General features: G+C 49.7%; 1 protein-coding gene across 2 annotated transcripts; it reads right to left on the bottom strand.

Moving 5' to 3' along the window:
• Nucleotides 1–2,040: 2,040 nt before the first annotated feature.
• On the bottom strand, nucleotides 2,041–22,541 carry Gtf3c5 (general transcription factor IIIC subunit 5). 2 transcript variants are annotated; one of them, XM_036185122.1, is made up of 12 exons: nucleotides 22,080–22,541; nucleotides 19,070–19,289; nucleotides 16,215–16,413; nucleotides 10,910–11,105; nucleotides 9,736–9,840; nucleotides 8,308–8,422; nucleotides 6,986–7,066; nucleotides 6,749–6,846; nucleotides 5,590–5,672; nucleotides 4,709–4,851; nucleotides 3,988–4,176; nucleotides 2,041–2,941 (listed from the first exon to the last, which is right to left on the bottom strand). In XM_036185122.1, exons 1-11 carry the CDS (start codon nucleotides 22,230–22,232, stop codon nucleotides 4,013–4,015), a joined length of 1,557 nt encoding a protein of 518 aa, XP_036041015.1. In that variant the 5' UTR covers nucleotides 22,233–22,541; the 3' UTR covers nucleotides 2,041–2,941; nucleotides 3,988–4,012. The 2 variants fall into 2 exon arrangements, with proteins under 2 accessions (XP_036041015.1, XP_036041016.1); XM_036185123.1 differs by having other exon boundaries at nucleotides 3,988–4,158.
• Between the last annotated feature and the right edge of the window lie 237 nt (nucleotides 22,542–22,778).

Genomic DNA, 22,778 nt, shown 5'->3' with positions numbered 1-22,778 from the left:
AGCCACAAACCAAGTCTCAAGAGGCTCCCTTTAAGGAGTGCAGTCACCTTGGACACCTGGAAGGCATGGCAGCTGGCCAGGCATTGCCAGAGTCTTCCCAGGCCAGTAGCTCCTCCCCTCCAGGAGCCCAAGCCCCCAGCTCAGAGCACAGGGGAACCTACAGACCCACATGCACTAGTGCATCCATGTGCTGTGCCCAATCCAACATGCAGGTCTCCGTGGTGCACAGCAGGTGTGCAGATCTGAGAGGGAAGGAAGCTGGGGCACAGCAGAGGTGGGTACCAGGAAACACACAGGCTGTGTCTTGTGCCAACTACTGATTCTGAGAACCAGTTCTAAAGAAAGCAATTCTGTACTGGGGAGTGCTGGGTTGAGCCAAGCAGGGTATCTAGGAGAGCAGGAGGGGGAAGCAGGGACAGAGGGAAGAGGCCTTTTTGTATCTAGCGTTTAGAATACTTTCAGGGTCACACAACACTGAGCAGGAAGGAGAGTCCTCATGTCCACTTGCCCAACACTGGAGTGGCCTATGTCTTACAGACCCAAAAAGACACATCTCTGTCACACAGTCTAGTAGTGCCAGCTGCTGCTGACACTGGATGTACTTTTTTATGGCATGTGGAGTTCTTTATGGGGAGATTCTAGATTCACAACTGGATGCTCACAGTCCACAAGCTCCCCAAAGCTGGGCTAAAAGCATCAAGGTCAAGTGATAGGACCACAAAGAACATTAACCCCACTGACATAAACCATTCAGGATTTAGGCAAGTGTTTTAAGGACGGCTGGGTTTTTTGGAGAGAGAAAATTTTTCCTAAAAAAAAAAAAAAAAAATCCACCAACACTTGGTTGCACATAAAGCGGAACTACAACCACAACTCAGGCCAGGTCTGCTGCTGCCACGCCCCAGCTGCGTGGCCCGAGCCTGTTTCTCTAGAACCTCTCACAAGGAGCTCTTGGCACAGCAAACTGCAGGGTCTGCAATTCCTTTTTGTTTACAGGTGCCCTGGAAGAGGTGCTTAAACTTTGTTCTTAGGCAGGAGAGGCGTAAGGATGCAGTGAGGCCAGTTGAGTCAGTAAGTGGGGTCTAACCTGTGTGAGTGCAGTTTCCTTAAGGCACTGGCCTGCAGGACTCACCTCAAGTACAAAGAGCAGAGAGGCTTAAATGACCCCAAGCAGCCTTCCAAGTTTATCATGTTACTTTGCCTAATTATCAACTGATGTACGTATGTACTTCAATGATTTGTTATTTTAAATTATGTGTATGTATCTGTATGGAGTATGCACACATTAGTGCAGGTGCCCCCAAAGGCCAAAGAGCTGCTGGAAAGAACTAGAAATTACTGGAAATTGTGTTAAGTGTGGTGATCAACATCAGGTATTAACTTGACTAACATGGTACCCAGGTATTTGGTCAAGGTGGGCATGGTGGTACACATCTTCAATCCTAGCACTCAAGAAATGGAGGCAGAAGGCTCTCCATGAGTTCAACATTAGCTTGGTCTACACAGTGAGTTTCAGGACAACCAGAGAGAACTTGTCTCAAAACAAACAAACAAACAAATAAACAACAAACCTAAAACATCTGGTCAAACATTCTGAGGTTTCCGTGAGGCTGTTTTTGGATGAAAAGCTGTTGAAATCAATGGGTGTTGACACGACAGCTTAGCCTCCGTGTGGGTGGGCTTCATGCAGTCTACTGCAGGCCTGAGATGGGGGCAGGGGCAGGGGCAGCCAGCATGCTGCCTTTGACAGCAGCCTTTCGCTGACTCTCCACCTGACATGATGCCCCGAAGACTGTGGACCTGTACCTCAGCTGTGAGCCAACTACTTACAATTCATCCTAACAGTTCTGCAGAATCTTGGCTAGTAAGTTCCAAACAGCACTTCAGTTCTGTTAGAGACAAGTGTGGTCTTTTCTCAAACGCACCCAGCAAAACACAAATAGAAAACAAGACGGGGTACAATATGCACCAAGACTCAGTAACTATGAAATCAGATGATGGGTAATAAGCTGCACGAAAGAAACATCAGCACTTCTGAGGGAGTTTTACATTTTTCAGACTAAAAGCATTTTTATTTACATGGGAATTCAGGAGAAGAATCACCATACTTTGCAAAATGTGGCTAGACCTCAGGAAGTCCTTCTAGTCTCGCCAACCTAAGGCAAGACCACCACTGTCCTGGGCTCTGTGTGGGCAAGGCCTTCAGAGGGCATGGGGTTCCTTGCTCAGCACCTTCCTCAGATCTGCAGGGTCAAGGCATTCCTGGGTAGATGGGACAGAACCTAGATCTCCTCCCCAAAGACCAGGTTGGGCAGCAGCTCAGAAGTGGGAGTACTCCCAGCTGAGGTGTCTTGGCAGCTGCTTTGACAGAAGTCTTGTGGGGGACAGGAAAGGCTGGCCAGCCTTTAGGGAAGAACTACTTCCTGCCTCTGGGCTGAGTACTCTTCGAAGCAGCAGGAAGCAGGGGCAGCAGGGGACATGGGTCTGTCCAGCTGCTTCCCATTCCCAGGAGTGCCCACTTGGGCCAAATGAAACAATGGGTTGAGGAAGGAGGATGGGCTGGCTCGAGGCATTTGGCTTTGGAATTGCTGTGACTTGACCGTGTATGCCAAGCTGTTCAAGGGACAGAGGCCACATAGAGAAACAAGGCAATTGTGCATCTCTGGCTCAGCACCCTTCAGGAAATGGTGCTGCTGCCCTGGGGGCTTGGAAGGCCATGCATAGAGGAGCCTTCCAGAGAGGCCAGCTTGGCAGGGACATGACCGTCTCTGGTTTCACAATAGGAAGCTGTGAGACAACAGGGTGTTTCCAGGGAACTGAAGAGCCGGTCCATTTGGTGAAGTCAGGCTGCCAGCCTGAGGCTGCCCAGTGCCCTTATCTCAGCACCCTGGGTGGGGCACAGTCCTGTCCCAACTGTTCCATCGTGCTATACCAGCATGTCCTGAATGAATGAAGGAACAAATGAGGTGCTAGAGAGCCTCAGGCAAGAGAAACAGTTCCAACTCTAACCCCCACCCCCTGTTCTGAGACACCCAGACACCTAGGAAAATTAATTAACAGGACAATTATGGCTGGTCCTGGCTTTTACCAACACTACCCCAGACAGATGGTGTCCAAACCCAGGGGTAGTCTGGCTGTCTGTGATGACAGACCAGGCTCCTCAGGCCATCTGTCACTACATTCACAAGACTGTGCCAGGATGGGTGCCCCCAGCTTTACCACGTCCACCTCTGGCTTTTGCTGGTCTTTGCCTTGGATCATCTGCATGGCATTGGGGTCATCTTAACACCCAGGGAAGAAGTCAGTACTAAGCAGTGGGTCACAACCAGAGCCAGGGTGCTATGCGAAAATGCTCTTATATACTGTAAAGATTTGAAACTCAAATTGATTTAGTAAAATGTTGATTGGCTAGTAGCTAGGCAGGAAGTGTAGGCAGAGAAAGCGGACTAGAATTCTTGGAAGAGGAAGGGCAGTTAGGAGTCGCCAGCCAAAGGGAGAGGAAGCAAGATGAGAATGCTAAACTAAGGTACCAAGCCACGTGGCTAAACATAGATAAGAATTATGGGGCTGCAGAGATGGCTCAGAGGTTAAGAGCACCGTCTGTTCTTCCAGAGCTCCTGAGTTCAATTCCCAGCAACTACATGGTGGCTCACAACCATCTGTAATGAGATCTAGCACCCTCTTCTGTATACATAATAAATAAATCTTAAAAAAAAAAAAAGAATTAAGGGTTAATTTATGCATAAGAGCTAGTCAGTAATAAGCCTAAGCTAATGGCCAAGCAGTTATAATTAATATAAGCTTCTGTGTGGTAATTTGGGAAGTGGCTTCTGGATATTTGGAAGTTGCTGGTGGAACAGAAACTTCTACCTACACCAAGGCCTGCTTGTTAGGACCCAGCTTTCTTCAGAGGTGTGTGCCTCTAAGGCCATCCTTGCTATCGTGACCGTGCTCTGGCTTCTTCATGAGAACAGTCACTAGTCTTACCTGGTTGCCTGGGACCAGCACTATATCACACATAATCCAGAATCTCTGTCTCCATCTCATTTTCACTCCCATCTGAGGGCTTGAAATCCTCCTCTTCCTCCTCCTCCTCCTCCTCCTCGCCTTCCTCTCCAGACTCAAACATCAGTTGTCCTTTTCCACGATCAGCCTTACCTGAGTTGGAGAAGAGAGCTGTGCAAGAAGGAAAGAAGGATGCGTCTCCCAATGCTGGCTTCCTAGGTGGTCCTAGAGCCTATTTACTATGACGGGTAGCTGGGCTTGAACAAGCTACTATGGAAAGCATGAGGGTGGAGACCCAGGAAGGTGAAGCCTCAAGGCATTTTTGAAGCCATTTTCTGGAGAGAGCCATGAGCAGCGTGGGACCCTATGTAGCTTCAGAGGGCATACACCATTATTCCCAGAAAAGGTTCACAGCCTTGAATGGACTCCCAGAGATTGAGTCCATGTCCCAAACATAGCCAGGAAGCCCTCTGCTCTACTCCAACGGCCACTAACTACCTTGGAAGGAGTCCTTTGCAGACCCCCTGCCTAGCAAGTGCCTCACTTTCCACTGCCCCAGGGGCTAGCTCTGGTTTGGTTTGGAAAAGGAGCTAGGGAATGAAGTGCGGGGCCATGCCACACAGGAGGAGATGAGATGGGCAACATAAGGGTCTCCACGGATGTCAGGAACAGGTCTGAGGTTTCCCAGCCATGTGGCTCTCACCAGGCCTCTCAGAGCGGATGGTCTGCAGAATCATGAGTGACATGGTGTCCCTCAGGTGGTCGGTGGTCTTGGGGAGACACCAGCCATCTCTCTCTGTGCACACACTCTCTGTCCCATCATTGCGGTGAACAATTTTCTGCAACCTGCGGGCAGAGGAGGTTGTGTGGCCAGAGTCCAGGGACAGGGCTCTATGGTGAGAAACGTATACAGAGCCCCAGAGTGTGGCTCCATGTGTGGTGACTCATGGGACAGAGTTCCAGCACAGCTCTATGGGCATGGATTTATGGGAACAGGATGCCAACGGGGAGGCTCTTACACAGGCTCTGTGTGACAAGCAGTGCTCAGAGGGAAGTCTCAGAGGTTGTGGGTAATGAAGAGCTTGAATGGTCCCAGCTAGTTTCCTTAGTATTTTGCTGTCTCTGGACAGCACCACACCCCATCCAAAAAAAAAAAACAAACCCCAAAACCAAACCAAAAACTAAAAAAAAAATCTACAAAGCTGGGTGTACCCTCACGCATACTCTTCTGCTGTCAGGCTCTCCCTAGACCCCACATGCTGCTGCCTCACTCTTGTTTTCTAAACAGGTGTCCAGATCAGGAGCCATGTCAATCAAGGACACGCTCAGGAAAAGACTCTAGCAAAAGAGCAATTGCTACTAGCAAGCAGGGCTGCTTTCTACAGGGCACAGTGCAGCTATGGTTGCTGGTTCCTGCCTTACAGCCCACTTATGGCAGGACCAAAGCCAGCACCCAACTCCCAGTGGTGTAGTCTCCCTTAGAGCTCACTGCAGGAAGAGCTGCAGAGAACACTGGTCTTGTTCTAGTAAGTTCTAGCCCAGAGTTCCATGGGCCATCAGTGGCACAGGACCCCTCATACATACTCCTCCACATTCAAATCACACAGCTGGTAGAACATCTGTCGATAGGGTGGCAGAGCCCCTTCCCGGAAGATGTAGACTGAATCCTGAGGAAAGGAGGGGAGAGAACAGGATGGTTATGCAGTCCCCTACGGTCTAACAGTGCTGAGGACAGCCATGCTGTGGCTTTCATGGGAATCTCTGGAGTTGGCTTGTCCCCAGGCCCAGGGTGGCCAGCAGATGTGGAGAAAGGAGGCTCTCACTCCCCAGGAGGTTCTGGAGGGTGGAGGCAGTCAAGCCCTCCTCAGACCCCAGGGAAGCCTGCCAGTTTACAGCATGGGGCCACCCCCAGCCTGTACTGGGGTCTGCCTTCTGCACCTTTCAAAAGGATCTGGTCTATTCCTTACCAGCTGTTTCTAATTAGTCACTCCGTGTGCCCCTGCATGCTCCCTGGGCCGCTTTTTGGGGGAGGAAGGCAGGGTTTAATGAGTATCATTTTCTCTTTTTTCTACTTGGAATATAGCCTTGAAGTCAAGGATAAGGTCCCAAGACGTTGACAGCCAAGGCATGATGGCATTAGAGGGATTAGCTGTCTCCCTCATGTCGCCTGTCTCTGCTGAACTTAAATTGTCTGTCACAGCCACTCAAGCAGGGACTCCAGGGCAGAGAACACACTAGCTTGGCCTCTCCTGAGACTGTAGAGGGATCAGGAGAAGTGTGGGAGTGTGCTAACCACTGTGGGGTGATACTGATGAAAATGTGAGCCCTGGAGGTCTGGGTCCATCCCATCACACATGTCAACCCACAGCTGAGCCCCAGATGTTCTGGTCTGGCCTGTGCTCATGTCTATGCCCGAGTCCTGTCATCTTGGCAGCAGCTACAGGCCTCAGGGGAGCCAGGCTCACCAGAGGCCGCCACACATCTGCTGGTGTCAGATGTCCCTCTTTAGGACCTGTCACCACCTCTTTGCCCAGACGGCCCAAGTTCCCCATGGCCTTGGGTAGATGGCACTCCAAATTCTCATTTTGTTTCTGGAGGGGTCCAAGGTAGGAGTAATGCCAAGGCACTTGGTAGGCAAAGAGTTGGATCAGTCAAAGGTCCTTCCCAGGGTCACAAGTGCCCAACCCTGCAAAAATGCTTTATCCCCACACTTGACCTTCCACTGGAGCCTGAGGGCACTTACCTTGAGCTTGTACTTATTGTAGCTCAATTTCCGTGGGCCGTCTGTTCCTGATGGGCCCAGGCCCTGCTTCAAGTCATGCATGGTAGCAAGCTGGTTGGCTACACGGGAGCAGGGAAGTGCTTTGGTATAGAGGAAGTGGGGACCACCCTGCCCTACCTTTTGCATGGTAAGGAACAGCCAGCAGACCTCTCCCACGTCCCTTGGCCATGTCCTGATGCAGGCGATCCAGTCACTTACATGTCTTCTTGACAGTGATGGGGAGGCTGTAGTTGTATGTGCTGCGCTTTGCTTTGACAGGCATGTCCCTGGAGCCAAAACCTACAGGCGAGGGCCATGTGTCAGAAGTAGGTGCCCAACCCATCGGGGCAACTGTCAGGGATTTAAAGCCAACTCCACCTGCCACCTACAGAAGGAATGGACACCAGCACATCTAGCAACTCTCACACGCTGACATCCTTATGTGGTTTCCTTGGCATCCTAGGCTTAAAATTCTAAGTAGGACCTGTACATGGGTCCTTGTTTATAAACTAGAAAGCCACAACACAGCCAGCAAAGAGGTGGCACTTCCATTTCCAAGATCCTTTATATTGTTCCACAGATTCTCAGAGGGGAGGGCTTAAGGAGGGAGGGTGGGGTATAGAAATATTTCTAGTCACTCCATAGGAATAGACTTTTTTTTTTGAGACAGGATCTCACTGTGTAGCCTTGATTGCTCTAGAATTCACTATACAGACTATACTGGCTTTGAATTCACAGAGATCTACCTAAGAATGTTGGGACTAAGGTGTGTGCTACCTTTAATCTCACACACTGAGATTAAAGACACATATGTCTGCTAGGAATAGACTTTTAAAAATGTGTGTATAATTTTTAAATTTTAATTTTATAAAGTAAGTTATGTATAATTTTAGATTATGTGCGTGTGTCGGTATGTGCACGTAAGTGCAGAAGCCTATGTATTCTCTGGAGCTGGAGTTCCAGGCAGTTGTGAGTTGTCTGACATGGTAATGGCAATCAGGTAGGACCCTCTGCAAGCATATGTGTGTAACTGCTGAGCCATCCCGTCCGGCCCCGGGAGAGAACTGAGTGCTAGAGATGGTGGCTGGAGAGGCGGCTGCGCAAGCATGAGGATTCAGGTCAGGCCCAGCATCTGCACAGCAGGCTGGGGATCCCGCACGATCCCCCGCATGCACTCTGGGACCCAAGCTCTGGGTCTGCTGGTGTGTCTATGTATGTGCCAGAGACAGGATCGCTGAGGCTTGCGGGCTTCCAGCCAGCTGAGAAAATGTGAGTCCCAGGTTCATTCATGAAAAGATTCTGTCTCAAAGAACTAGGTGGAAAGTCACATAGGACACCTGACCCTCTTTTCTGGCCTCCAAGTGTGTGCATAGGAATGTTCACCTACACACACACACACACACACACACACACACACACACACACACACACACGCTTATACTTAAATACACAAATACATAAATCTTTTTTTTTTTTTTAAAGGGGAGTGCTATAAATGGAGGACACAAAGAGACAAAGACAGAAAATAAACTTATTTTTACCATATTTCATTCCACAACGGATTCGAAAGTCAAGGACTTGATAAATTTTGGCATCTGGGTGTTTTCGAGGGTCATAGCCAAATCGAATCCACAAGCTTCTCCATGGACCTGTTATCTAGAGACCAAAAAAAGCACTGAGTGTCCTGAGTACCTGGGGGGGGACCAAACCCCACAGTGAGGAGGAGGACCTCCCTGAGCTCTGAGAACATGAGGATACAGTGACATCAGGAATTTCTACCATTGCTCCTGGTACTCAAGGTACAATGTGATAACTGTCCTAGAGCATGGATTCTTGTCCTTGAATAGCACTAGTTAGCAGTAATGTTCAGTGAGGGAAGGTAGCTTTCCAGGCTGGAGTCCAACAGTACCCCTGCCCATCATCAATCTTTGAGAGCATGTTTTATGCTGGCTCCCCTTGGCAGGCAGGATGCCTTTCCTTCCAAACTTTTAGGAACCTCTGTACCACAACACCCATCACCATTCTCTCCTGGGAGCAGTCAAGGGGGGACTTCTTCCACTAATCTCCGCTCAGTACGGGTAGTTGAGGTGAGAGGTGCTATCACTCAGAGGCCTGGACTCTGGACTGCAGGTAGCTCTGCCACTCATTGGCTGCAGAGCCAAAACATGGCATGTCAACTCTCTGAGCAGTTTTTCCTCAGAGATAAAAATGGACTCTTACTGTTAACTCCAGGAGAAATAAAGGCAGTGATATGTAGCCTCATCCAGCACCAGGCCCTTAGGAATTTCTCACTATAAAGTCACTATGTACAGAATGCTTACCCATGACTTAGATAATGCTTCTTCATTTAAAGTCATCAACACACAGCAAAAAACATTATTAGAAGGTTGAGGTGGACCATGGAGCTTTGAAATTTTTCTAGCTGTTTCTTTTTTGCGTGGATGTGTACACACACACACACACACACACACACACACACACACACGTAGGTATGCATGTCTGTGTGTGTGTGTGTGTGTGTATGGGTGCATGTGTATGTGCAAGAGTGTGTGTACATGTGTAGGTATGCATGTTTGTGTGTGTTTGTGTGTGTGTACCAAACACCGGAGGGTGTTGCTGGTTGTCTTTATCATTCTTCACCCTATTTTTTAAGATGTAGTTCCCCAGGATCTGTCCAACTTTACTACTCAGCACTGGGGTTACAGGCACATGCCATCAGGGCCAGTTGCCACCATGCCCAACTTCATGCTAGTGCTGGGGCTCCTCCAGCCTGTGCAGCAAGCACTTTACCTGCTGAGCCACCTCCCTGGCTCTCTAACTAGCTTTAACAAGTTGTGTCAGGGTGCCAGGTGGCAGGGATGCTAGGAGGGATGTCTACCTTCTGTTGCCATGGCTCTAATATGTCACATCAGGGATCAAGGACCACACTGGTGGGAATCAAGGTGAGTGTGAGACTATCTGCCACTTACCATGTAATAAGCCATGTAGGGAAGTAAGATCTTGAGCTTGTCAGGGTGGACACTGACATTAGACTTGACAGCATTTCTTGACCAGATGGGACGAATGTCAAAGAGCTAAGGAAAGTCATGAGCACAGTCTGAGATGAACACCAACAGCTACTGGCCTTCTCACATCAGCCTTCCCTGTGTGTCTGGGCCCCAGTTGGGGAGGGTAGGGACTCAACAAGCCTCCAGAACCCACCACACTTACCAGGCCCATAATCCCCTTCCTCCCTCCTCCTAATCCTTAAAGGCATGGATGATACATCCTGCATGTGAAAGTGGGATCCTGAAGTGAGCAAATGGTCCCTGTCCTTATGTGGTTTACAGTGCAATAGAGCAACAGGGCTGAGCAAACACATGCTAACCCCAGAGCCTTGATCTTCTAACCTTGAAGACAAAGGCTGGAGATGGAACTTCAGGAAGGTGAAGAGGATAGCCTGGTCCTGAGGAAGGCTGGACAAGGCCACTGTGACCAGAGAATGGGGGCCAGGGCAGATGAGCCACAGAGAAAGCCTTGGTGACCACTGAGATTCAGTCAGAGCTGCAGTTTCTGAGGGACCCTGTCCTTGAACAGGGTATAGCTTCAGTTCCAACATGGAAAGCCTCCCTGGGAACCTGCTGTTTAGGCCTGTGGACCCAGCAGAAACTCAGTCTCCTGTACACTGCACCTGAAGCCCCGAAAACTCCAGTGCCCTATGACATGTCTCCAGCTCACCCCAGGATGAAGGCAGCGCAGTCTGCACATGACCACATTCCATGGGTTTGTTACAAGTAGCAATGGCTCTGCACAGGTTGCTAAACACCAGCTCCACATTCAAGTCACAGCCCAGCAATGACCCGTCTCAGGCACCCCAAAGAGACTCAGCAAAGCATCTCCCAGCCCTCTTTTAACTTTCTGAGATAGTCTAGTTGCCAAGGCTAGCCCTGAACTCACTCTGCTAACTAGATGCACTACTCCTGCTCCTGGGGTTACAGGCCTGCGCCACCAAGCCCAGCTTCTGACACAGCTTTCAGATGTAACAGCTGGAGGTAAAAATACCTCCCTCCTGCCCCGTGCTAACCAGCCAGTGCTAGAAAGCCTAGCCTCCCACAGTGGTGCAGTACGAGTGGCCCAGCAGGCTGGGTGGGGCATGAGACTCACCTTCCTCAGCTCTTCTTCCACCTTCTGGTCTATGGGGTTGGTGCAGGCCTTCTTCCATGTCTGCACTGCAGCCTCCAAAGGCTGTAGAGGTACCTCAGGGTCCTCAAAGTTGACAAAGATGGCATTATGGGGGCGCCGGGCTCTACTCAATCCAATCAGGTTCTCGCCTGAGATGGAGGGATTGTGGTAGCCTTCCCTGTGGACAGATAGAGAAGCTTAGATTACCATCCCAGGCACAGACCTGGTCAGGCAGGCAGGAATTACAGCAAGCATGCCTCCCCAGTAGACCATACCCGTGTGCTTTTCTTTGGATTCAGTGAAGGAAGGACCCCAGCACTGCCTGTTGGAGAAGCATGTGCCGGGAGGCTGCCATCAAGGGACAGAAGGGCTGTAACTGCCTGCAGGGAAACTCTGGGGCCAATGGCCTTGAAGGAAGGCAAGATCCCAAAGTCCCAGAGACTGGGGCATGGGAAAGGGCACCATTGCAAGGCTGGTAGCCTCCCAACTGCAACTGTATCGAGCCCCACACAGCAAAATCCAGCTAGTGCAAAGCTGGGTACAAACTAAATGCCCATCAGCCACATATGTGGACAGTGACGTGAACTCTACCTACTTACATGACTCACTCAACTCAAAATGATCCTCCAAGAAATGAGTTTCTGATAGAAGTAACTGAGGCCACCTAGATTAGGAAATGTGCCAAAACAGCCTCTGTTACAGGAGCTCGGCCTTAGCCCTAAGAGGCCTAGCTGCAGCCATCCCTTAGCCAACTGTCCCTCCACCTAGCAGAGCGTGACTTGGCTCAGAAGCATCTGGACAACATGGGTCAACAAAAAGGATGCAGCCAGATGGTATTACCAAAGCCCAGAGATTAAGGCAGGGTTCTACCTGTCCACACCCATAGTGTCTAAGAGCAAGAGGGACCTATGTGAACTCTACCCTGTGGGGTTATGTGGCCTGACCACTCTGCCCTGGAACAAACAGACCACTTTGTGTGTGTGTGCATGGGAAGGGGTGAGAAGTGTTTCTCATACACAGGGTACATAAATCTCTATACCTTCCTCAGTTTGTTAATGAACCTTAAAAAACTATTTATTTATTTTAGCTTTTCAAGACAGGGTTTCTCTGTGTAGTTTTGGTGCCTATCCTGGAACTCACTCTGTAGCCCAGGCTGGCCTCGAACTCACAGAGATCCGCCTGGTTCTGCCTCCTGAGTCCTGGGATTAAAGGCGTGCCCCACCACCTGGCAAAAAATAGTTTTAAAACACACGCACACACATACTCTGTACTAGCACAGAACATGCCTAGGAGGGTGGTTCCTGAGGCCAGCAGTCACCAGAAACAGACACAGAGACGTCAGTATCAAGAACCCCATGTGCACACCCTCAGCTTCAACAATTACTGGCATACAGCAGCCTCTGCTTCCTCCACACTCACCCACCCCACAGTTCTTCAAAGTGCTTTGTACTCTATGTCCTGGATGTCACAAGCCCATTGCAGCCATCACCTTTTCATTTGTCTCCATACCCTTTAAAATATATTCATTTTTATTTATGTGTATGCATCTGTATGTTTATGCAATATGGGTGAGGGTTTTGTGGAGGCCAGAAGTTGTGAGCCACGTAATGTGGGTGCCGGGAACCAAACTCTGGTCCTCTGGGAGAGCAGCAAATGCTCCTAACCACTGAGCTACCTCTCTAGCCCCTTCTTTTAAAAAACAGTCTCCAGCTATATAATCCAGTCTAGAATTCCCAGGCTCAACCAATCCTCCTCCACCTCATTCAGTTTGCACTTTATCCTACTTTTCTACGTGAGTACACACCATCTGCAAACTTAAACAAAAAGAAAAAAGCACAAGTGGTTTTCCCATTGGCAAACAAAATACGAAACCCGGGGTCAAGTCTGCGCTCTTTTTTCAAACATGCCTGTCAGCAACCATCCTGGGTAGGTACAATACTATTCTGCTTTAAAGCCCTTCTCCTTGAGCCCCCAACACCCTCAAGAAGGAAAGTAAGTAGTTGGCCTTCACTTCAGAGAGGAGCATAATGGGGGGACAGGGGATGGCTGCCTCTGGCTAGCTCTATTGTCTACAACGATTCTAAGTCTGTGGAGAACTGCTGGAAGGGGCAGAAGGGGCTCACCCCTGCCAGCCTCCCCTCTGCAAGCCCAGGCTGTAGGACACTCACTCCTGCCAGCCTCCCCTCTGCAAGCCCAGGCTGTAGGACACTCACTCCTGCCAGCCTCCCCTCTGCAAGCCCAGGCTGTAGGACACTCACCCCTGCCAGCCTCCCCTCTGCAAGCCCAGGCTGTAGGACACTCAACCCCTGCCAGCCTCCCCTCTGCAAGCCCAGGCTGTAGGACACTCAACCCCCTGAGGTAGACAGCCAGGGCCTCCTCCTCAAGGAAGGTCAGCCGCGCACAAAAATCAACAGTGCCTGGGAAGAAAGGCAGGTTCTTTCCATGTGCAGAAACCTGCTCAATCACAAGAGGAAGAAAAAGGGTCATGTCCAAGGGCCCCAAGTCAGCTGGCTGACCCATGACCTACTTCAGAGGCTTGGACCAGCTGCCTGCCAGCCTGTGTGCAGAGTGTAGCACAGGTGTCCTTCCTCTGTGTACTGCTCTTCCTACTATAGGGGTAAATTGCTTTGTGAGGAGATGAAAACCCATCAGAAATATGCAACTTTGAAAAAGCAAGGAAACAGCTGCCCATAATGGCATGCACCCTTAACCCCATAACTGGGGAGGCAGAGGCAGGTGGATCTGTATTGAGTTTGAGGCCAGCCTGGTCTACAGAGTGAATTCCAAGACAGCCAAGGTTACACAGAGAAACCCTGTCTCGAAAAAACAAACAACCCCCCTTCCCCCACAAAAAAAAAGAAAAGAAAAAGTGAAGCAAGATAGCTCAGTGGTTAAAAGTGTTTGCTGTCAAGCCTAATGACCTGAGTTCAAACCCCAGGACACACATGTGGAAGGAGAGAAACTGACCCCTACAAGTTGTCCTGACTTCCAAACACGCACTGTGGCACAGGCATGCCCACAAGCACACACTCTTGAACACACTCTTGAGTACATGCTGGCATGCGCGTGCACGCACACACGCACATGCACGCACACCATACTCACTAAGTAGGTAAATAAACGTAATAGGAAAAGAAGGAAACAGTAACCACACTCAGTATTGGTTTATACTCTCACTCCAGGCACACTGCACACCTGCAAGGGGCTTTGGCAGGGAGGCAATGGCACTTATTCTTTTTGGTTGTATCTTTTCATAATATTTTTTCTTTTTCTTTTTCAAGACAGGGTTTCTCTGGGTAGCCCTTGCTGTCCTGGAACTCACTCTGTAGACCAGGCTGGCCTTGAACTCACAAAGACCCACCTGCCTCTGCCTCCCGAGTGCTGAGATTAAAGGCGTACGCCACCACCGCCCAGCTCAGCCTTGAGATCTTAACCCTAGCCCTGGCTCTGGGAGGGGTGGAGGTGGCTGCTGGTGCTGCTTCTGCACAGGCCTCTGCTTTCCTCTAGAATGCTTTCTCTGAACCCTTTCCTGCCCTACTCTGCCGTCACTCATTTCTACGTCCAGCTCGCAATGGCGTCTCGAGTCCTTCAGCCTACCCACACAATGTCTTCAATGCACCCATCCATTTGCTCACATTCTGCCCTGCTTCACAGCCTCCAGCCCAGAACAGAGCCTCCCTGCCACGTGATCTGCTGACACGGAGCTCCAAGAGTATTCTATCAGGACTTGGCAAGAGTTTCTGTCCTACTTCCTCCCAAAATGGCCATCCTGGGCACATCTTCTGGAATGTCCCAGGCTTCTGCTCTCCTTCACACTACCATTTGTTTTTGGGCTACAGTAGCTGTTCCAGCACCTGCCCTTTTCACAGGGCACAGAAGCCACCATGTGCCACGTCAGCACTCAGAGCTCAATTTTCTGAAGGCTGCACACAACCAGCCAGTGTCTCCTTCAGAACACCAAAGACCAAGCACAGGCTGGCTCTCAAGCTGTTTCCATCCTCTGGCTTCTCTGACATGTTGACCTTGCTTCTTTCACTGGGTCCCAGCTATCAGCAACACTCTGCTCAGGCAGAGAACAAGCCAGCCAAACCACTGCTTCTGGGAAGCACACAACAAAATGAGAAATGCCGTCTTTCTGTATACAATTTTGAAAAGGTACTAGGCATGGTGACTCAAGCCTATGATTCCAGCACTTGGGAGGTTGAGGCCAGAGATGGTGCAGGTCTGAAGCCAGCCTGGATGATGTAATAAGCTCTGGGTCCACCTGGACGACAGAGACAGACCTTTTCTCTAAACATCACAAGCATACAAGAACAGTGTGAGATTAAGGACCAAGCAAGGCCCAGGGATTAGGCAAGGCCAGGCTCAGAGCTTCCATGTGGCTTGGAGACCCCAAGTCTCATCTACCTCCTTTGTAAAATCGGGATGACAGGGAACTGGCAAATTGCCGAGAGGCTGACACCAAATGCAGGCTCAGCATTTCCCCACAGCTGGTGACTGTTATTAATCTCATATTGGGAATGTTCCAATTAATTTCTTCCACATTAGTCAGTCTTGGCGCTTACACAATAGGATTCTTCTTCCCTGTGACAATGTGCGGCTGCCTCCAGAGAAAACCCATATTTGACAATACCTAGGACCCGCCTTTCCAACAGCCATAGGGTCCCCATTCTGTCCAGATTGTTCATCTCACTAGTGCATGTGGTCTTATTTTGGACTTTTACAACCCTCAGTGCAAGAGATGCTACCACTGATTCTGAGACACTCAGCACCCATTCTCAGATGGAACACGGAACACAGCCTCATACTCAGTGATCAAGACTCAGGGAGGGTCACAGTCAGCTTGAAGGGAGGCAGCAGCAAGCAGGGAAGGGCTGAACAGCCTTGGCAGCAACCTCCAGTCACGCAGGCAGATAGGGAGGTGGCAAGTGGCTCAAACGGGCTGAGGTTCTTCAGGGAGATGGCAGAAGGCTGGGTTACAGAGCTAGCTATGAACACTGCTCAGACAGGAATAGGAGGCCATGAAGTGGACAGAGACAGAAAAGGGCTGGGTCACAGTGGGATGTTTACACATGGCATTTCACAGGTAATGCCAATATTGATGACTGCAAGGTACAAAGAGACCATCCTATCAGGAGCCCTCTAGTCCTATAGTTCACTGTCTACTGAGAATGATGCCAGTCTGTGACCACCAGGCCATTGCGTAGGACACCTGCCTTCTGAATTTAGTCCTGATGCCTCAGCCCCAGGCCCTCAGCTGCACTGGGATAGGGGTGAGGCTGCCTACCGGTGCTGTGTCTCAGGGCGATAGAAATAGTCCACAGGTGTGTCAAGCCGGGAAAAGATGGGTGGGGGAATGTAGAGTGGCAGCTCCTGGTGGAAGAACTCCTCCTTCTCAGGCTTGCGCATGAGCACTCTGTCATACATGGACACGTGCTCGCCACCCGCTTCTGTGTGCACTGCCAAGTACTGAAAGTCAGACATTCCTGGAAAGACAAGAGAACAGATGGCAGACTCTCACTCAGGCTCTGGCACTGCTGTGCTGACACTCACATCATCTCAGGAAGGGCTGAATGAGCTATGCAGCACCCTTCTGATCAGTGTGCAAATTAGTGCAGGGAGAATGGCTTAAGGGGAGCCAGAAGAGCCATGGAACAGCAGGTAAGGTCCAGGGAGCTAATCCATAGAACACGGTGTGCCCCTGCTTACAATACAGTATTTTCACCAAGCTCCAGGGGCTGCTGGTCCAGGGCCACACTGAGCAACAGTGTGCTGGCTCAATTAGAGAAAAATACAACTGTGATACATTAGAGGCCACTTCCCCCTCGAAGGACAATCCTCATGGTGAACAGCATCTACCAGGATGACTTGCATCAATGCCCAGCCCAAGGGACCCTAGGTCTAGGTCCTATTCTCCTTTCCTTTTTGTTTTATGTTAGAGACATGACCTTACTGTAACCCAGGCTGGCCTCAAACTCCTCTCCCCCTCCTTTTTTCTCTTTGGATTTCCCTCTTTTCTTCTCAACCTTTTAATCTCTTTAGATTCTTTCTCAGGGCAGCAGCTGTAACCAGCTGTGTCTAAGGCATGCTGATCATTTGCCAAGCACCTGCCATGGCTCTTTAACAGACACCATCTCTGTGAATCTTGTCCGGGGCCCAATAAACTCCTGGCTCTATAGCCCCGGTGCACAGACAAGGAGACAGAAGTAAGGGGAAGCTAGGGCACCTGCCTAAAGAAACTGGTCAGTGGGGGACAGTGGGAAGCGGGTGATGAATAAGATGATGAGGTAAGTGGAGGAAAATGTTACAGTCAAACTCATATTTTATATGCTCACTTAAAATTTTGATGACAGACAAACAAACTGTTAGGGCTCATCAGGTATAATTCCAAAATGAATGCTCTCTGGCTCTGCCTTCCCAGTTCCTGCCTTCCTGCTTCCTCCCTGGAGTTCCCTGAAGAAGCAATTCTGAATGAGGATCCTACACTAGGCATCCAGTCAAGGAAGCATGAGGCGCCATGGGACCCAAGTCAGCTAGGGAAGCTTCAGAGGATGAACCCAGCAGCAAACAAGACTTGACAGGGGAGCCAGGCTGTGTCACAGTCCTAGAATCTCAACAATTTGGAGGGCTGGTACAGAGGTTCGGTGAGCTTAGTTTAAGGCCAGCTTGGGAGAAGGTTCCAAAACACAGGGTGTCAGACTGGAGCTCTGATCACCAGTCTGATCTGGCCCCACACAATGATATATCTTAAATTGGAAAGTTTCTCATAGAACTCTAGATTCCCAGCTTCTTTTAAGGGTCTAAAAGGTTAAGAGATGGTTCAGGGGTTAAGAACACTTCCTGATGATGGGGAAACCCACAGAGACAGCTGACCGGTGCTAGTTGGAGCTCACTGACTCTGGACTGACAGCTTGGGAACCTACATGGGTCCGAACTAGGCCTGCTGAATGTGGGTGACAGTTGTGTGGCTTGATCTGTTTGTGGGGTCCCTGGCAGTAGGACCAGGACTTATCCCAGGCCCATGAACTGGCTTTTTGGAGCCATTCCCTGTGGTGGGATGCCTTGCTCAACCTTGATACAATGGGGAGGGGCTAGGCTCTCCTTCAACTTGGTATGCCAGACTTTGTTGATACTCTGAGGAGTGGATGGGGTAGAGCAGGAGGGAGGTGAGGAGGCGGGAGAAGGGGAAGGAGGGGGAACTGGGGTTGGTATGTAAAATGAAAAAAAATTTAATAAATGAATAAATAAAAGAACACTTCCTGATTTTCCAAGGGCCCAAGTTTAGTTCCTACATCAGATGACTCACAGTTGTCTGTATCCCAGCTCCAGGGGAGTGGACACTGTCTTTAGACATTCTGTAGGCACTTATACCCATGTGGCATATATACACATAAAAATAGAAAATAAACTCTTAAAGAGGGAGAAAAAGCCAGGTGTAGTGGCACATGCCTTTAACTCCAGCCCTTGGGAGGCAGAGGCAGGTGGATGGATCTCTGTGAGTTCCAGGCCAGCCTGGTCTACAGAGTTAGTTACAGGACAGCCAGGTGTATGCAGAAAGACCCTGTGGGCTGGCTAGTTTTATGTCAACTTGACATAAGCTAGCATCGTCTAAGAGGAAGGAGCCTCAGTTGAGAAAATGCCTCCATAAGATCAGTCTGTAAGTAGATAAACCTACAAGGCATTTTCTCAGTTAGTGATTGATGCAGGAGGGCTCAGTCCATGATGGGCTGGTAGTCCTGGGTTCTATAAGAAAGCAGGCTGAGTAAGAGATGAGGAGTAAGTAAGCATCACTCCTCCATGACCTCTGAATCAGCACCTGCCTCCAGGTTTCTGCCCTCACTGCTTCTGATGATGAATTGTAACTGTGAATGAAATAAACCCTTTCTTCCCCAAGTTGCTTTTGGTCATGGAGCTTCATCATAGCAATAGAAACCCTAACTAAGACACTCTGTCTGAGAGGGGGGGGGTGTCAGAAGGCAATGTACCCACAATCTGTAAGGGACTGTTAACCAGAGAGGGAAAGGCTGCATCCACAATGGGCAATGGCTCTGCCTCAGAAATGGGCATACCCTACCCCACTTTCCATGTGGCTCCACATCAGGCCCTGAAACCACCCGATACCATGACACATGTCACAGTTACCCTGAAATTTGTAAATTGTGGAGATGATGCCAAGGATTTCCAAGTCGTACGTGACCTGGGGGTGGGTCTCAGCCCCCAGGGCACCTCTCCGCCGTCTTGTTCTTTTCTTGATCCGGAGCAGCATGCTGCTGGTACTGAAACGGTTAGCGCATACAGGGTGGCAGTATGGGTCCTTGGGCCGGAAGTAGAGCTCAAGCCTCTTGGTAGGGTCAGTATAGATCTGCAGCAAGGCCAAGGGAGACAGGGAGAGCGGTAAGCAGCTAGGCACTCAGCAGAGCACTGCTCCTCTTCCCACAGAGCCTAGCTGATGGTGACCCAGGAAGAGCCAGGAGGCACAAGTTCTACTTCTACCTCTTCGTTCCCATACAACTTATTTTCCAAACCCCAGTTTCTCAGTGTGTAGACAGTAGAGAAAAGGACATCAAACAGCCTCCTTCTAAAGGTTATAAAGTGAGAAATAACTGCTAATTAAGTGAAAGCTATCATCGTCTATCAAGTGCAAGGCACAAAAAGGACTCTCCTAGCACCACATCACAGGCAGGCAGAAGTAAACTTTCAGAACTGACTAGGCCAGAGTTACCTAGCTAAAATTACTGGCCTGCTCCAGGATTCAATCAGTAGTCAGGCTCATAAGCAAGTGTTTCTAGATCCACAAGAGACTACATCAGCAGTAATGACCATTCTGACAGTCACTGCTTATTACTCATAGCCTTCAAGGCCCCAGTTTTTCTTCTTATAAAAACAAAACAAAGAGCAGGGCAGTGGTGGCGCACACCTTTAATCCCAGCACTCGGGAGGCAGAGCCAGGCAGATCTCTGTGAGTTTGAAGGCCAGCCTGGTCTACAGAGTGGGATCCAGGACAGGCACCAAAACTACCCAGAGAAACCCTATCTCAAACCGCCCCCCCCCCCCCAAGAATAGTGTCATGATACTGTTGCAAGGATTAAATTAAAATAGTAGTGCCTAACTCATGGTAAGCACTCAGCACTCGCTGCCTCCATGTGACACAAATGCTTGCCCCACTTCTGGTAAGAGGAATGCAAAAAGTGTCAGCTGTGCCTGTCTGAACCAACAATGTACACTGGCTTGAGGTCACCCACAAGTTCAACTCCTACCTCAGGGCAGGGGAGCTTCAGGAAGTGCTCAGGAGCAACTTAGGGAAAAGATGAAAGTTAAAAGCCTGGGGGCTGGAAAGATGACTTAGAGGGTAAGAGCACTTGTTTCTGTTACAGAGAACTGGAGTTTGGTTCCCAACACCCAAACATTGGGTAGTGCACAACCACTTGTAACCAACACCCTCTTCTGGCTTTAAGAGTCACCTGTATACACAACTAAAAATTAGGTTTAACTCTTAAAAAACAAACAAACAAAAAACCAGCCCCATTCCTCAGGCACCCGCTTCTCACAAAATACACACACTGACCTAATGGAGTAGGGATGAGCCTAGACATAGCCTAGCACATCAGTACTCCAGAAACCCAAGCAGAATGTATGAACGATAGCGGATCATCCCTATCAGGCATCCCTGGGGTAAGGGAGAATAAGGATTCTGTCAAGATCATGTGAATAATGGAAACTCTACTGGCACAATCAGCTCTTTTCCACTCATCAAAAAATGGAGCAGCAGCTCAAACACTAGTCGGGCAGGAATTCAAGTCCCTGTTGGACCTGTAGCGACTGTCTGGTGCTGTGGGATGTGCTGTATGTCAAATGTGTTGCTCTGATTGGTTAAAATAAATAAAGTGCTGATTGGCCAGTAGCCAGGCAGGAAGGATAGGGTAGGTAGGACAAGGAGGAGGAGAATTGTGGGAAGTGGAAGGCTGGGTGGGAAGAGACCAGCCAGTCACCGCCTCGACACTCGAGATGTAAGGTACCAGTAAGCCACGAACCATGTGGCAAAGTATAGATTAATAGAAGTGGGCTGAATATAAGAGTAGGAGCTAGACAATGGTAGGCCTGAGCTAATGGCCAAGCAGTTTAAATAATATAAGCATCTGTGTGTTCATTTTATAAGTGGGTTGTTGGACCAACAGGGCTTGGCAGGGGCTGTAGAAAAGCTCTCCAGCTACAATCTGGCCTAACATTTTCCTTTTCCTGTCCCCTTATCTGGAAAATGGAAATAAAAATAGTATCTGACACCGGGTGGTGGTGGCGTACGCCTTTAATCCCAGCACTCGGGAGGCAGAAGAGCCAGGCGGATCTTTGTGAGTTCGAGGCCAGCCTGGTCTACAGAGCGAGTTCCAGGAAAGGCGCAAAACTACACAGACAAACCCTGTCTCGAAAAACAAAACAAAAAAAGTATCTAGTTCATTAGGTTTTCATCAGTATTCATACTTGATAAATACTCATGACATACTTGATAATTTTTTATAAAATGGTGGACTTGTGCAGATATTAGTACAGAAGTGAACGAGAGGTCCCTGCTCTGGGTTTACAGCCTCAGTGCCGAGTAATAAATAAACTGGTAATAAATGTATCAAAATGAAATCTCAGATTGGAATTAACATCGGAAGGAGCCAGATATTAACCGACAGAGTCTAAGGTATTCAGGGAAAACATTTCTAAAGAAATATCACAAGATCTGGCACACAGACCCTCCCCCACCTCCTCCGTGTGGCCTTAAACTGTTCACTTGTAAAATACAGGCCTTGTAGTTCCTACTCTACGGGTTCCAAGGACTGCAGCATGTAAATAAAGCACTTGGCACTTGCCTAATACAGAATACAATGTCAGCGAATTGCACCACTTTTAACTTTTAACTACAGGTGGGGTAAAAGTTCTTAATCCCACCCAGCGCGGCCGCAGCCGAACTGTGTTCCTGGGACAGATGCTAACTAAGCAAGCTACTCATATTTGGGGACAGAAAGAAAACAAAGGCTAACTCAAAGAAGGCCCTAGAGCCTGCCTAAACTTTCCGTTGCCAAGGAAACCGCTCTCCCGCCGGGTAGTCCCGCCCATTCCGTAGACGTGGTTCTTTTCCCGCGGTCCGGGGAGTTTCCCAGCTCCTTACTCGAGAGACGCCTTCCTCGCCGCCCAGAGTCTGTAGCATCTTGGCCTCGTTACGCACCACGCCAGGGTACTCCACGCACACCAGTCGCCGTTCCCGCCGTAGGTCCACAGGGATGGCGGCCTTTGGCTCCGCGTCCGGCTCCACCGCCGCCATGCCTACGAGACCCGGCCCGGGCGCCCTGTGGTCCGGCCCTCAAATTGCTCCCCGAGGCCTCACCTCAATGGTTCCGCTAAGGAATGGTTCCGGCTTTCCTTACCGTTCACCTCTCCCTAAATCACCGAAACTCGAAGGCCCTCCGGGACCAGCGCGCCACGGCGCCTGTTTATTTTACGATGCTACAGAGGTCCAGAGAGTTTTTGTTCGTTTGTTAAAAATGAAGAGGGGTGGACAGACTGGCGAGACGAGGGCTTACCCCACCAGCTAGCCCAACAGACGAAGCCCGGACCGACCGGGTCCTTCCGGATATCCCGTCCAATGAGAGCTTGAAGGCGTGGCCAATGCGCCTTCTAGCCCGCCTCCTATCTGTGAGCTGGTTTTCGGATGTCAAACAAAAAACAGCCCATTGAATACATACAGCCTTGCTTCTGTGTATCTGAGTTTAGGGCTGACGACCACTTGAGATATCATGGGGGCAACAATGGGGAAGTGTAATTCTCAGCAGCCACTGATTGCCTGTTGCTCTTTATGGGTGGAGCTTTG

The sequence above is a fragment of the Onychomys torridus genome, chromosome 4 (genome assembly GCF_903995425.1).
Source record: "Onychomys torridus chromosome 4, mOncTor1.1, whole genome shotgun sequence".
Classification (NCBI taxonomy): Eukaryota; Metazoa; Chordata; class Mammalia; order Rodentia; family Cricetidae; genus Onychomys; species Onychomys torridus.
The sequence above is the reverse complement of the archived record's forward strand: the minus strand, read 5'-3'. Positions and strand labels throughout refer to the sequence as shown.